The following is a 13783-nucleotide window of genomic DNA, read 5'->3' on the forward strand; positions in this document are numbered from 1 at the left end:
ATTTCTATTATTTTTAGAAACTAATATTTTTTACAATATATACTTAGGAATCTGTACATTTACTTCAGGTATGCTCTGTCTGTGTGAGTAAAAAAAGCCTTAGAAATACAGAATTTAATAAAGCTTTTTGAACAGTTACATTTCACATGCAGATAGATTTTCTGACCCTTGTTCCTGCTTATTCTTCGATGTGTCCAAACTTTGACAGCAAGATGTAGGTGAAAGAGCACCTTGGTTTCTTGTAAGTGGAAGTGTTTGCTCATCCTGAGAAGATGTTCCTTAAACACCTTTTCACCATAGGTCTTCCTTAGGGGAAATGCTCAGACATTCTCACCAGTACATATACAGCTGTTTGTAACATTTTTCATAGAGAACATTTCTTTGGTGGGCAATACCTCATTTCCTATTTGCTGAGAGCTTTTTTTTTCATTTTTTTTTTATTAATAGGTCTGTGTTAAATTTTATTGTATGTTTTCTGCATCTATATGTTGATTATATGATTTTTTGTTTATATCTTTACATTGCTTTTATTCGTTGTACTCAATGGTGAGTTTTATAAAGACATTTCATTAAGGAGATCATTTTGGAAACATCTTGAATTGCAAGCTGAACTTCTCTTTAAATTTGAAAATTTTATATTCAAATGGCATGTGATTTGTATGTTTGGATGTTTAAAAGAAAAGTTATTTCTTTCCACTTCACTAATAAGTTCATGTAAACCCCCATTTTTCTGATTTTACATGTATTGGTTGAATTCCAGTGATGAGCCTGCTTGGGGGGGGTCCTCCAGGGGTAAAGACCCATGTGCTTCTCTCCCTCCACCCTTCTTCACCCCTTGGTTGTCTTTGTTATGGCCTCGTACATCTTCCCTCCACTTGGAACCTTCTGCATCCACCCACGTCTTTGGCTGGAGACCTTTGAGTCTTTGTGACACAAAGATGTGAATGCCAAGTGCTTTTGTAGGCAGAGGAGTGTATCAAAGATGTCTCTCCCCTCAAATGGTCCGTAATCTAGCAGAGAACGGCCAGAAAGTGGACTGTGATTGACAGGAGGTATAACTAATCTATGTTAACAAGACAGAACAGATAGGTCCAAGGCACCGGTGAGCACTGCGTGGTTTAACTCAGTGAAAATGAACATGCATGCTATGGGTAGCAGTCACTACACCTCTGCTTATAAATGAGGGAACAGCAGAGAGACGGGTTCATTAACCAGCTGTTAGTTCCATGGAACCAGGATTCCACCTGTGGCTTCTGCTTGTTTGTTCGTTTGTTTGTCTTTTCATCTCTTAGCCTTCAAAACAAACTACGCAGTGTTTGACAGAAGCTTAAGGAGCCGAGGTATTTCCAAGGTGTGAAGTTAAGTATGTTTTAGAGAGAGGAGCAGAATGTGGAGGCAAAAGATGCTAAGAACACATTTTAGACACAGCTCAATGGTAGAGCTCTTCACCGGTTTGATCCCCCCTCTACCGCCAAAGAAAAAATAAGGACAAACAAAAACAAAAAAAGCCATCAAAAGTTAACAGCTCTGAGAAGTGGGAAGGAAGGGAGGCAGGCTTGGGCAGATCAAGTCATAGGAATGAAACACCAGCCTTTGAACTTCACAGAGCAGAAAAGAAATAGCAAGATTTGAGTTTGAGAAGGGCGGGGATGGGCTGGAGAGATGGCTCAGCCGTTAAAGGCTAGCCTCACAACCAAAAATATAAGAGAAGGGTGTGGGGTCCTTTGGAATTCAGTTTCAGTGTTGTCTAGGCTGTAGGTATAGTGCAGCAAACAATATTTGTTTGAGAGGCACGCCCACTAAAGACATAACTGCTGGTAGAAGTGTCACCTCAAAAGATGAAGTGCTTGGACTTGGGAAATAGGGTTGGCATTGGTGTCCTCATCAGTCTTAAGCAGAATGACCAATGACTTTATAAGAATAGGGGAAAAAGGAGCTACGCGGGAAGGATATCTTGGTAGGGGCCGAGGTGGGGAGGAGTAACGGCAGAAATGGCAGGGGTGGGGGGGGAGCATCAGTGACTGCCACCAGTCTGCTACCAGCTAAGAAAAGACAAGGGAAGACTTCGGCCCTGAGGAGCATCCTTCGCTGGTTGTGAACGTCCACCCTGTGGAGCAGAGGAGTACTCAGACTAAGTCGCACAGTTTGTGCTATCTGGACCCAAGCATGCTAACTTTGCTATTTAACTATTTTAATTTGTAGTTGGTATCAAGAGACACTGTGAGGTCTGCTAAATAGCAAATGAGTGTAGTTTTGTAGAGGAATGTAAATTCTTCTGCCCCCTTGGGATGGGTGGTGACTTCCCACTGGTTTGTTCCACCACGTCCGTGTCCGTTGCTATCGAGAAACGAGCAGGCTTTGAAAACTCAGACAAGTTCCTCCCCTTGGCCCACTTCACCTTAAATGTTAAGCCATTAGTTTGAAAGGGAGGAGAAAGTCGGTTCTCCGTGCTTTCTTTTGTAAACCAAAAGTGAGCACCATTACTGCATTGCAACTCTGGTGCTGGGCTTGAACCCAAAGCCTCACAGGCCAAGCCACGTGCACCCCAAGACCTTGCAGACCCTTAAGTTTGCACTCCAGCGTAGCTGATTTCTCATTCATGCCTGGTGGCAGGGTTGTGGCTTGGGATTCGCCATAAACTAGTCAAGTGAGTTTTTAGGGCCTGTGACATCAAAAGCTAGTGCTTTGGCTTACTAGGCCTGTGAAGTGTTAGTTTTTAAACTAGTTCATCTTATTCAGGTTATAGGGCATCAGTCTCAGCCCCCCCCCCCCATTTTGTTTGTAGATTCATTTCTACTCCACCTGGTTACAGCTTTTAACCTAAAATAACCCAAAGGGCTTCTTTTAAAATTTTTCTTTCAATTTTTCCTTTCAAGAAAAAAATTTCTGAAGAATCTCTTCCCTCATTTCAGTTAAAAATTCCATATATATATATATATATATATATATATATATATATATATAATATATATAACTATTATATATACATACATATATTGGTTCTGTGTTTATTCTAGAATATTCTTTTTCAGTTTCATTAACTTAGGAAACTTTCACATTGATCCTCAAGAGATTTTCCCGAATAATGCCGTGAAGCACCAACCAGCAGGTGGCGAACCTCACAATGAACACTTTCTGTTCAGCAGAGGACGAAGAAGGGCCTTTCAGACCCTTGTTAGGTTAGCCTTCTATGTGTCTGGCCCCTTTCCCCTCTGGCTGGAAAGCAAAGGTACCAAAGGTTGGTCCTGGACTCTGAGGCAGTAGAAGCCACCTTGGGAAGTGAAAGGCCATGGTGCATTTGCCCAGAAGGTCCTCAAGCTGTTGGTCAAGGCCAAAATGCCCCAGTCTGAGAAAAGGAAAAGTCAGGGAGCATTTCTATTTCTGGGAATGGGGATCCTTTCATTCTGGCTGTTCCTGTCCCAGAAGCACACCAGTCCTGGCCACCCCATTCCTGTCCTCTTGTTTCCTCAGCCTGGTGCAGGGCATTAAAAGTACAGAAGCTTTCGATTCCTCTGAAGTAGTGTGGGAGGTTAAGACATGGCCCAAAGAGGATCCCTGAGCCATCTTTATGCCATCAGTGCCTCCCCCCGGGCTGGCCGTCTCTTCAGCACAGTCCCTGCCATCAGAAAGCTGCGAAGTAGCTGCTCCCTTTAGTAACAGACGCCGAGGACGGTGCCCATTCCCACGGGACACAGTGGTCTTGTGGCTAACGGTGAGATAAGTGGAAAAGGAAAAAATAGTGTGTGTGTGTGTGTGTGCGTGTGTGTGTGTGTACATATATATTAAATAAGTACTTTGGGGGCTGAGGATGTAGCTCAGTTGGTACAGTGCTTGTCTAGTGTGCATAACGCCCTAGTTTCAGTCCCCAGCATCTCGCAAATGGGTCATTGTGTATGACTATAATCTTAGCACTCTGGAGGTAGAGCGAGGAAAACCATTAGGTTTATCCTTTGTTACATAGCAGATTCAAGGCCCACCTGGACCACATGAGGCCCTGCCTCAAATAAATAGAGGTGGAAGGGGAGAGCTGGCAATTCTACGAATCCTATGACAATTCGTGCCAACCCACATCATGTTCACACAGAGTACAGCCTTTTAGACTTGGGATGAGGAGAAGATGGTGGCTGAATGTGTTGTTACCACAGTAATCGAGCAAGACTGTGGAACTTGTCCACCCCACACACCTGGCTTGTTCTTGAGCCCTGTGTAGCAGCCTGCTGTTCTGTGAATGAACAGCTTGCTTTTAAAGACTTAGGTTTGTGAGTTACACTGTCAGACACACCAGAAGAGGGCGTCAGATCCCATTACAGGTGGTTGTGTGCCACCATGTGGTTGCTGGGACTTGAACTCAGGACCTCTGAGTGTTCTTAACCGCTGAGCCATCTCTCCAGCACCGAATAGACAGTTTTTCTTGGTGCTTTATTTATCAGCTTGATTTTTTTTTCCTGTGACTTCATACGGGTGACAGTGACACTGTATGCCTGTGGGCACACAGACAGGTGTCTTCTGAAACATCTCAGGTTGGCTGCTGGTTAGACCTGAGGACATTAAAACCTACACTGTGTTAGGACCGTGGCCTTGAAAGGTGGCAGGCAGCAGTCCCTGAGGTCCAGCCTCAGCCCAGTGCTGGGAGCATTAGGAGCAGAAGAAAAACTGTTTCTGGATTATTCCAAAGCCTTCGGTACTGCCGCTCTCAGTGAAGAGAGGACAGTCGCAGCTCTTCACGGCAGAGGAGTACTCAGACCTGTTCTACGTTACACGGCTTGTGGTGTCTGGGCAAAAAGGCCCAGAAACAAGCATGCTAACTTTGTTATTTTAAGTATTTTCACTTGTAATTAGTATCCCAAACACTGCGTTGGGAGTTGCCTCTCTTCAAGGGCAGCTTACGGGTACCACACACTACTCTGGGGTCAATACATGTTTCAGTAATCTCTCTGGCTGCCGAGAGCTGAGAACATAGTGTTTTTGTTTTTGTTCGTGTACACAACACACATGGTTAGCTGAGGGTCTGTTTGATTTTATACTCTACATGTGGTTATACGCAGAACACTGTTTAAGGGGTCCATGTGATTGTAGATACAACCCCCCACACACACACACACAGTGACTGTGTACACACTTTATGTGTGGTTAGAAAGGGTCCATTGGATTGCGCACATTCCATGCACGCGGTGAGAAAGGGTCCATGTGACTGTGCACATGCTACATAGAAAGGGTCCGTGCGGTTGTGCACATTATACACACGTTGAAAAAGATCCACGCAAATTGTGCACACCCCACACCACTTTAGAAAGGGGTCCGGGCGACTCGCCACTGCCTGACCATGGCTGTAGGCGAGCCCACCCAGCAGCCAGCCCCGCAGGCCCGAGGAGGCCCCTCGCACGCCCACTGAGCCACGGCCGCCCGGGAGGCCCTCGCCACCCACGGTCCGGGGCCCAGCATAGCCTGCGGGTGGCCGCCACCCAGGCCAGCGGCCGGGGCTGGGCGCGCGCTCCCCGGGGCGGCCGCGGCGCCTTTAACCCGGGCGGCGGGCGGGCGGAGGCGGCGGGCGGGCGCTCAGAGGAGGGCTCTTTCTTTCTTCTTTTTTTGAATGAACGGTGACGTACGTACAGGAAACCAGGCGCTCCGGCGGAGAATGAAGTAAGAGGCCGGGCCCCCCGCCCCGCGCCCGCCCCCTTCCTCCCCGGCCCGTCCTCCCGCCCCGCGTCCCGGTCCTCGCAGAGCCGCCGCCGCCAACACCGAGGTGCCAGGGGCCCTCCCCAGCCGCAGCGGTCGCCGCGGAACGGGCTGCGCGGCGAGAGCACGAGGAGGCGGCCGCCAGCGCCGCCCGCAGCGGAGGAGGAGAAAGGGTGCGCAGCCCGGAGGCGGGGTGCGCCGGTGGGGTGCAGCGGAAGAGGGGGCCGGGGGGGGGGGACTTCGTAGCAGTCATCCTTTTTAGGAAAAAGAGGGGGGAGGCAAACCCTCCCCCACCACCTCCTCCCGCAGCGCACCACACACAGTGCGCGGGCTGCTCCTTGGGCACCGGCGGCCCCAGCGCGTCCTTGCCTGCATTTAGCAAGCTGCCCTTTTTTCCCCCTTTCGGAAAACGCATTGGCCCTGCGGAGTTTAATCAGAAGAGGATTCCGGTCCCCGGTCCCTGCAACCCCCTGCTCCTCCATCGTCCCCCCTGGCGTGTCTCTCTCCCCTGGAGGTCTGAAGCGGTCCGGTGGATACGGATCCATGCCTGCGCTCCAGCGTGTGTGCGCGAGTGTAAATTGCCGAGAAGGGGGTAGAATCACAGGACTTCTGCAAATGCTGGACTGAAAATTGTAATTCATCTGCCGCCGCCGCTGCCTTTTTGCCCCGCTGCGGTGCTCTTGAGATCTCTGGTTGGGATTCCTACGGATTGACATTCTCGGTGAAGCCGGAGTGTGAGGACGCAATCTGGAAACCCTCCGGATTTTTTCTCCACCTATCCCCCAGACCCCAACTCCCGATTCACTGCAAGTTTCAAAGAAGCTTATGCAAGGAGACTTCTGAAGATCGATGGTGTGGTTGCCTTATGCATTTGTTTGGGTTTTGCCAAAAAAGGGGGAAACTTGACAGAAGATCATGCCGTCCTTAGAAAATTCAGTAAGTTCTTTGCACAGGAATTTGGTTTAATGTAACTTTCAATGGACGCGTTTGAAATATTTTTTTTACTTCCAGTGCATTGGAGCAAATTTAATTCCAAGACAGTTTAATGCATTTTCTTTAACGTGTAACTTGTAGCGGATATACCTTTCTTATCATAAATATATAAAGGAAAACACACCTGATTTTTAACTTCCTAGGTCGTCCCGCCTCCTCACCTTTCGGCATTGCGGAGGAAGTAGACTGATATTAACAAAGCTTAATAAATAATGTGCCTCATGAAATAAAAAGCCTAAAGGAATTTGAATAAAAATTTCCTGCATCTCATGCCGAGGGGGAAACACCAGAATCAAGTGTTCGGCGTAACTAAAGACACCCCTTCATCCAAGAATGCAAAGCACATCCAATAAAAGAGCTGGATTATAACTGTTCTTTCCCCCCCTCTTTTGGGGCCGTGGGGCGGGAGCCGGAACGCGAAGTGCTGTTGGTACCTGCAGCTTCTTTTCGGGGAAGGATGGCGCAAGCCGGGAGAACAGGGTATGATAACCGGGAGATAGTGATGAAGTACATCCATTATAAGCTGTCACAGAGGGGCTACGAGTGGGATGCTGGAGATGCGGACTCCACGCCCCTCGGGGCTGCCCCCACCACTGGCATCTTCTTCCAGCCCGAGAGCAACCCAACGCCCTCTGTGCACCGGGACACGGCTGCCAGGACATCGCCTCTACGGCCCCTCGTTGCCACCGCTGGGCCTGCGCTTAGCCCTGTGCCACCTGTGGTCCACCTGACCCTCCGCCGGGCTGGGGATGATTTCTCTCGTCGCTACCGTCGCGACTTCGCAGAGATGTCCAGTCAGCTGCATCTGACGCCCTTCACCGCGAGGGGACGCTTTGCCACGGTGGTGGAGGAACTCTTCAGGGATGGGGTGAACTGGGGGAGGATTGTGGCCTTCTTTGAGTTCGGTGGGGTCATGTGTGTGGAGAGCGTCAACAGGGAGATGTCACCACTGGTGGACAACATCGCCTTGTGGATGACTGAGTACCTGAACCGGCATCTACACACCTGGATCCAGGATAACGGAGGCTGGGTAGGTGCATGTCTGGTGGAATGAGTCTGGGCGTTGATCTCAAGGCCAAGATGCTTAGGTTGGGGTGTGAGTGGATTCTGGGTCAAAATGGGCCACTGATGGAATAAAATCGCCTTTGTAGCTTTGCTCCCCTGGCCCCTCCCTCCTTTCCTCTGGGACACCCTGCCAACACTGAGTTAACTCCTGCCCTCTGGCTGTGAGAGAGCAAAGGGTCAGTATTTTTGATTCAGTAGGATTTGGAGATAAATTGTATCCCTCTAGTGACTCAGAGTTTTGGGTCCTGTGCAGGAACCAGACCTCCAGTGCTCCTTCTCGACCGGTGCATCCTTATCTCCTCTGGTGGACTAACAAACTTAAAAAGGTCCAACTAGACAAACAGGCTCCACCAGAGGACGCAGGCAAACCTTTTCTAACTCACTTGGGAACGTTTTCCCAAAGAAAAACAACACGGCTCCTTTTCCTGGAAATCATAGCTAAGCTTGTAAAAAGGTAAGCTTAAGTATTCGTGGATGTTTGTGGAATCCAGTCAGTCTATGCCATAACCCCAGTGGGCATGGTATGTGCGCACCCTGAAACGGGCCGTGGGTGCTTTTTTTCCATCAGCCAGTCTGCAGGGATTTAGAGGTTTGCATCTGCTTTAATGTCTTTTGCTTATCTCTACCCACAGTCTACATAGTTTTTCAGTCTCCACTGCCGAATAGGTGTATGTTAGGCTGCCTATGGGAGGAGTAGTGGAATCCACTTAGCTGTTGACCAGCTCTAACAAGTTCAAATGATTTGTAACCATAATTTTGATGAGCATCTGTGGGGTGATTGTTTTCTGGTATCTTGGGAGGTCGAGCTTCCATATTTTACCATATGATTTAAGCTTTTTCCTGGTTCTTTGGGGGCAGAGAACAAACTCAAGGCTTGTTATACATAAAACAATTGAGCTATGAGAAAGCAATAATTATCCTTACATTTTTTTTTTAAGAGACCTTGTCTTAATGAAAAGGGTTTTCGTTTTAGCCCTGCCTGGGTAGTATCAAGAGAATGAGTAATTTTTTAAAAAGTAGAACATAACAGGAACAAAAGTCTGTAACTGACCGAATGTGAACCAAATATCCAGAAGCACATTGTGTTTTTACTACAGTTTGCAAGAAGTGCTAATATTCATAGGCCCCCGAAAAGAAAAAGCCAAGAAAAATAGATGATTGATGTGAACATCTGATCTTATTTGACCAAAGTTGACAAAATATTGGTGGCTCTGTTCAGTGTTTAAAAGTAAAATTAACTCAAATATCAGAGTTTAAATGCTTGACATTCACATGCTCCTTGTGAATTGCTTGTTTGTTGACATCTCACAGGATCAGATTGTTAGCGATGCTGGAAGACTTGGCTGAAGGATAGCAACTATTTTGTTAGACATTTAGTTAAGTAGGTGGCTTGATTTTTTATTTTATTTTATTTTATTTTATTGCCACTGTATTCAAAGAGATGGGAACTTCAGGCTCCAGAAGAATCATTTTAAAGTCAAAGTAAAACTGATTTAGGTTTATTACTCTATATTTTTATTTAAAAAAAAATAAATGTTTCTTCCTATTTGAAAGAAATCTAAAGCAGTGAATGTGTGGTATTGACTATCCAGTTAATAAAAAGGTGGGAAACAGGACCGTATGTTTCTGATAGAAATTCAGATACAACCTGACCTTTGGTGTCGGCTTGCAATATGTTAACACATCAGACAGCTGAGGTTTCTCTTTAAATGAAGCATCTCCTTTTTCTGTGTTCATCATCAAGTTTTTGTTGTAGGGCCTATCTTTGTGGTCAACAGGTATCTGAGGTTGATAAATGCTTGGGCTTCATGTTACGAAGTCAAACCACAATGGCATATTGGAAGAGATAATAAAAAAAAACTTTTTTTTTGACAACGCCTCTTATAGTAAACATAAGTCATAGAGAACCACAAATGGATGATGGTTAAAAAAAGAAGAAGAAGAAGAAGAAGAAGAAGAAGAGACACAGAGAGACACATGTCTAATAGTTTTCAGAACAACACATAAATGGATGACTGTGCAGGAAAAGAAATTACATTGACAAGAGTATGTTCCAGGAAATGGAATCAAATGTGAACACTTTGGAATAAACGTGAGAGTATTTGAGAGTTCTTAGTGATTGGTCAATATCAGCCCATGGTTTCAAATGTCTTATTAATGTAAATGTTTGTTTTAGGCATTTGGCGTATAGATTTCCCTTTAATTTTATGTTAGTCAGGATTTTATCTCTAGCATGCTGCATACTGTGGTGACATTTTAATAATCATAGCTACGTTTCAGCCGAGGGCTTCTTTTCATGACGCGAGATAATGATGGGGATGGTGGACGTAATACCCCATGGTTAGCAGAGCAGCGTGGCAATAGACCCACACAGAACCCTTGGAGCTTTACAGCTCAAATCACGTATTGTTTTCTGCTCCAAGACTGGGGAAGACAGTGTTCCGTGTTTCATTACAGAGAAAACTGTCCGTGGAAGGACCAGCTTCTCATAGAGGCTCCCAGAACCTGCAAATTCAATAAGGAATAAAGAAGTAATTGGGTTTAAAGCAGAGTGTGGCTTAGCCCCACGTCTGAATAAGGGCTTTGTGCCATCTGGAGAAGGGAAGAGAGAGAGAGTAGGGAGACAGCAGTCATCCTAGAGCACGTCTGTGGCCTTACAGACCCCTAGCATGGCAGTTACCGGGACCCTTCTTGGGCAGAGGATCCCAGGCTTCCCTCCAGTACCATTGAGTCACAATCTCTGGTTTCTATGTACAGTAAAGTCTGAGGGCACTGACTGCCACTTGGTCCTTTCTGGATATGGGTACTTTCTTGTTTGTTTGGTCTGGTTTGGTTTTGAAGGGTCATTCCTTGCCGTGGATTCCGTTGACCTTTTAGTGGGCTCCAGGTCCAGAATGTGACCCTGGAATCCTGTTTCTCAGGTGTCCACTACAGCAACTGCCACCCCCCCCCCCACAGGAGTCGAGAATGAAGGCGAGAGAGAAGTTAAATAGCCCAACTGTATTCCTCTCTCAAGAGCTTCTCATGGTGGTTCTGGAGTTTGTGTTGTGCGCTACTGGTGCTATTAAAGTGGAATTGGTTTTCCTCGGCAGCTAAAGGGCAGCTCTTATCTCTGTACACAGTAGAGGTCAGCCCCCTTTGTTTTAGGTAGTTAGCCAGCAAGTAGTTTCCCCCTCTGGATACCTTTTGAAACCCCACTCTCATGTCTGTGGATGAACTACATGAAAGAGCACCATTTTCCCAGTGGCCAGTATCAGCTGGCATGGCCAATTTTGGCAGCGAACTGATAGTATTAAAAATAGCATTCTGATGATCCAGTCCTAAATAATACATTCCCTGATGAACTTTGCTTGGGAAACTGTGTATCTCTGTCTGCTAGGAATCCCATGACCACTTTCAATAATTTATTTTGTAAGGGAAAAAAAAAAAAGTCACGTTATTGGTCTTGGAGCCCTCAGTCATGTGCTGTTGACTGTCTTTCTGGAACTTTGTGCACGTCAGTCCCTTGTGTTCTCTTGTCTGGGTTGGAGTTCTCGTTGCTATTTAGCTTACACTGGAAAGGTTTTATTTTGTGTGTCCTGTCCCTTTCACTTGTGCTTTCTACAAAGAGCAGATTGTTCATTTCAGCAATCCTTGATTGAATCGGTACCTGTCATGTTATTTAAACACTGTAGACCGCACATACCTACCACAAACAGTTTGGGAAACCAAACCAAAACCTTGCCTCCCCCCCCACCCCCTTCTCCTTGTCTTCGTCTTGTTTTGTTTCTTGGCCAGATGATAACTGTGTGCAACAACATTGGCTTGGTCTTTTCGTGCCTTACAGTGGGGGAGTCCCCTCGCGGTGCGCCATCTCACTTGCTTTAAGGACACTTACTGTGTCTTTATAGCAGGTCAGCAAAGGAGCGCATTTGTACAAGAAAACAGTACTGTCTTTGCTGTGTACAAGCACAACGTCCTGTGCCCCCCCCTCCCCAGAGGTTTATTGCATGTGGGAGTCAAAGGTTCTGCTAACCCTTTTTAAGGCGATCTGATATTACCTTTCTCAGCTATGGCACCGACCTAACATAGAGACCACTCTGAGCTCATCTTCCTATGAAATCTGTCTTTCACTCTTCGCACATCTGAGCAGGTTAATCATTCAAGGACTGAGTTTCTAGCAGAACAGCATGGCAGGTTTCACGTGTGTCGGGCCCTGGATTAGGTTGGGGATATGGGAAGGAAAGCTCCCCACAACCTGGATAAATCGCAGGCTAGGGTTCTCTGTGTCTTAGTAGGGCACCCAGGAGCTCAGCAAGTGAGGTCCTGGACTTAGAAAGAAAAACACAAGAAGTATGTTGTTTTGCATGTACCTCAGTTTTGATCTTAAAGTTGTTTCTAGCCATATGGCTGTGTGTGTGTGTGTGTGTGTGTGTGTGTGTGTGTGTGTGTGTGTGTGTGCATTGAGGCTCATTTAACTAAGGGGCCAGATGCAGGTAATAATTTTAAAAAATTAACTATTTAACATAGACATAGAATTAAGAGAACTGAAAGGTGGGGGGAGTTCCCCATTTACATAGTAATCAACTAAACACTGTTTTCACATTGAATAGACTTAATAAACACTAATCTACAGGTTTAAGAGAATTTCATTAAAGTGTTTTAAGGGAAAGACAAAACAAGGCTTTCACTAATTAGAACATAGTAGCTTGTAGAAAGTGTCTTAAATAATTCTTTCTCGTACACGGAAAGATGCAAGTATGCTTTGGACCAGACAAAAGACTCTCCCCCCACCCCCAGCCCACCTTCGACCTTGGAGAGGAAGAAAAAGCATCTCCTTTGCTTTGGTTTCTGACCTGGTACTTTTCTGTTATCAGCTGCTTCTCTTCTGAAATGTGATTCACAATTCACAGGGACAGGCGCACTACACTCTCACTGTGTTCCTAGGCAACCGTGTTTGGTACCTGTGGGCCTCTTTAAATGCAGATGGGGAAAGTTTTAAAATTAAACAGTTCTTTCCCCTCTCACAAGGTCTCCTCGCAGGTGGCCATTTGATAGGAACCAGTTGTGTGGTGCTAGCCCGGCCTCCTCTGAGCAAGATAGTTTAATGACTTTAATGATGCTTTCTCTCCCTATGGCTTTGCAGATTCTCTCATAGGCACCTTGGGTTAGCTCCTTGTCACCATGCAACAGTTGAGGGGTAGGATTCACATGGAGAGCTTGGCGTTGCATCTCTATTCTTCCAGGAGGTAGAAAGTAGTGAGATTTTACTAAAGCCACAGTATAACTCGGCAGATTCTGACCTTGCCACAGGCAGAAAGGCAGGTAAAAAATTCTGTTGGCAGGAACTGCCCCTTGCCTCCTGAGATCACAAATTCCAGCCAGAGCAGAGCATAGTTTTTGTCTTGCAGGGATCCCTGCAGTGGGTGTTTCTAGCAGGCATTTGCCTTGATGAGGGTAACTAAGATAACCCACTGTAAGGACCTCTTCCCCAGCCCCGCCCTTCAACATGCTCCAAGGGGATCTTGATAACAAGTAGCCACTCTGGATTGCATCTTGGGTACATTTTTGGGGGGGGGGGTGATGCAGGAAAACCATGGAACTGAACACACCCTCTTTTACGCACATCACCTGTGAGCTCAGACTTCCATGGCAAACCATTAGGCAATCTTACAGTTCTGTCCGGCTGTTTTTGTTTTGTCCGTTCAGGATTTTGGGGCTAGAGAGTATTCTCTTTTTAGTTAATAATCTGCTCTCTGGGATTTCGGCATCATGACTCAGAAGCTTATGACCGGCTTCGTTCTTTATTACCTCTCCTGAAAACAAACGGAGAGCCCATTGTGTCAAGAGAAACTTTAATTTTTCAAGGGATCTCTTTTTTTTTTTTTTTTTTTTTCGTTCCATTGAGACCAATCTGTCTTTTCTTGTGACAGTTCCAATTGCTATATTTCTCCATTTTAAGCTATCAAAGAGACAGTTAAGCTGTAAGAGAATAAGGGGACGTTTACAGATGTTAATATGTAGCGCCCCAAACAAGGGGTTCGAGTTGCAGGCTGGGTTTTTCCGCATC

The 13783-nt window shown here is 46.2% G+C and overlaps 1 protein-coding gene across 1 annotated transcript in view; it reads left to right on the top strand.

Annotated features, from left to right (window-relative positions):
- The first annotated feature begins 5953 nt into the window (after positions 1 to 5953).
- Positions 5954 to 13783, top strand: part of BCL2 (BCL2 apoptosis regulator) — a 166857-nt gene continuing 159027 nt past the window's right edge. The window contains exon 1 of the mRNA XM_080926422.1: positions 5954 to 7699. Coding sequence (XP_080782548.1) covers positions 7127 to 7699 — 573 coding nt within the window. The 5' untranslated portion in view covers positions 5954 to 7126. The remainder of the gene's footprint in view (positions 7700 to 13783) is intronic.

Source organism: Micromys minutus (assembly GCF_963924665.1).
Source record: "Micromys minutus genome assembly, chromosome: 12".
NCBI lineage: Eukaryota > Metazoa > Chordata > Mammalia > Rodentia > Muridae > Micromys > Micromys minutus.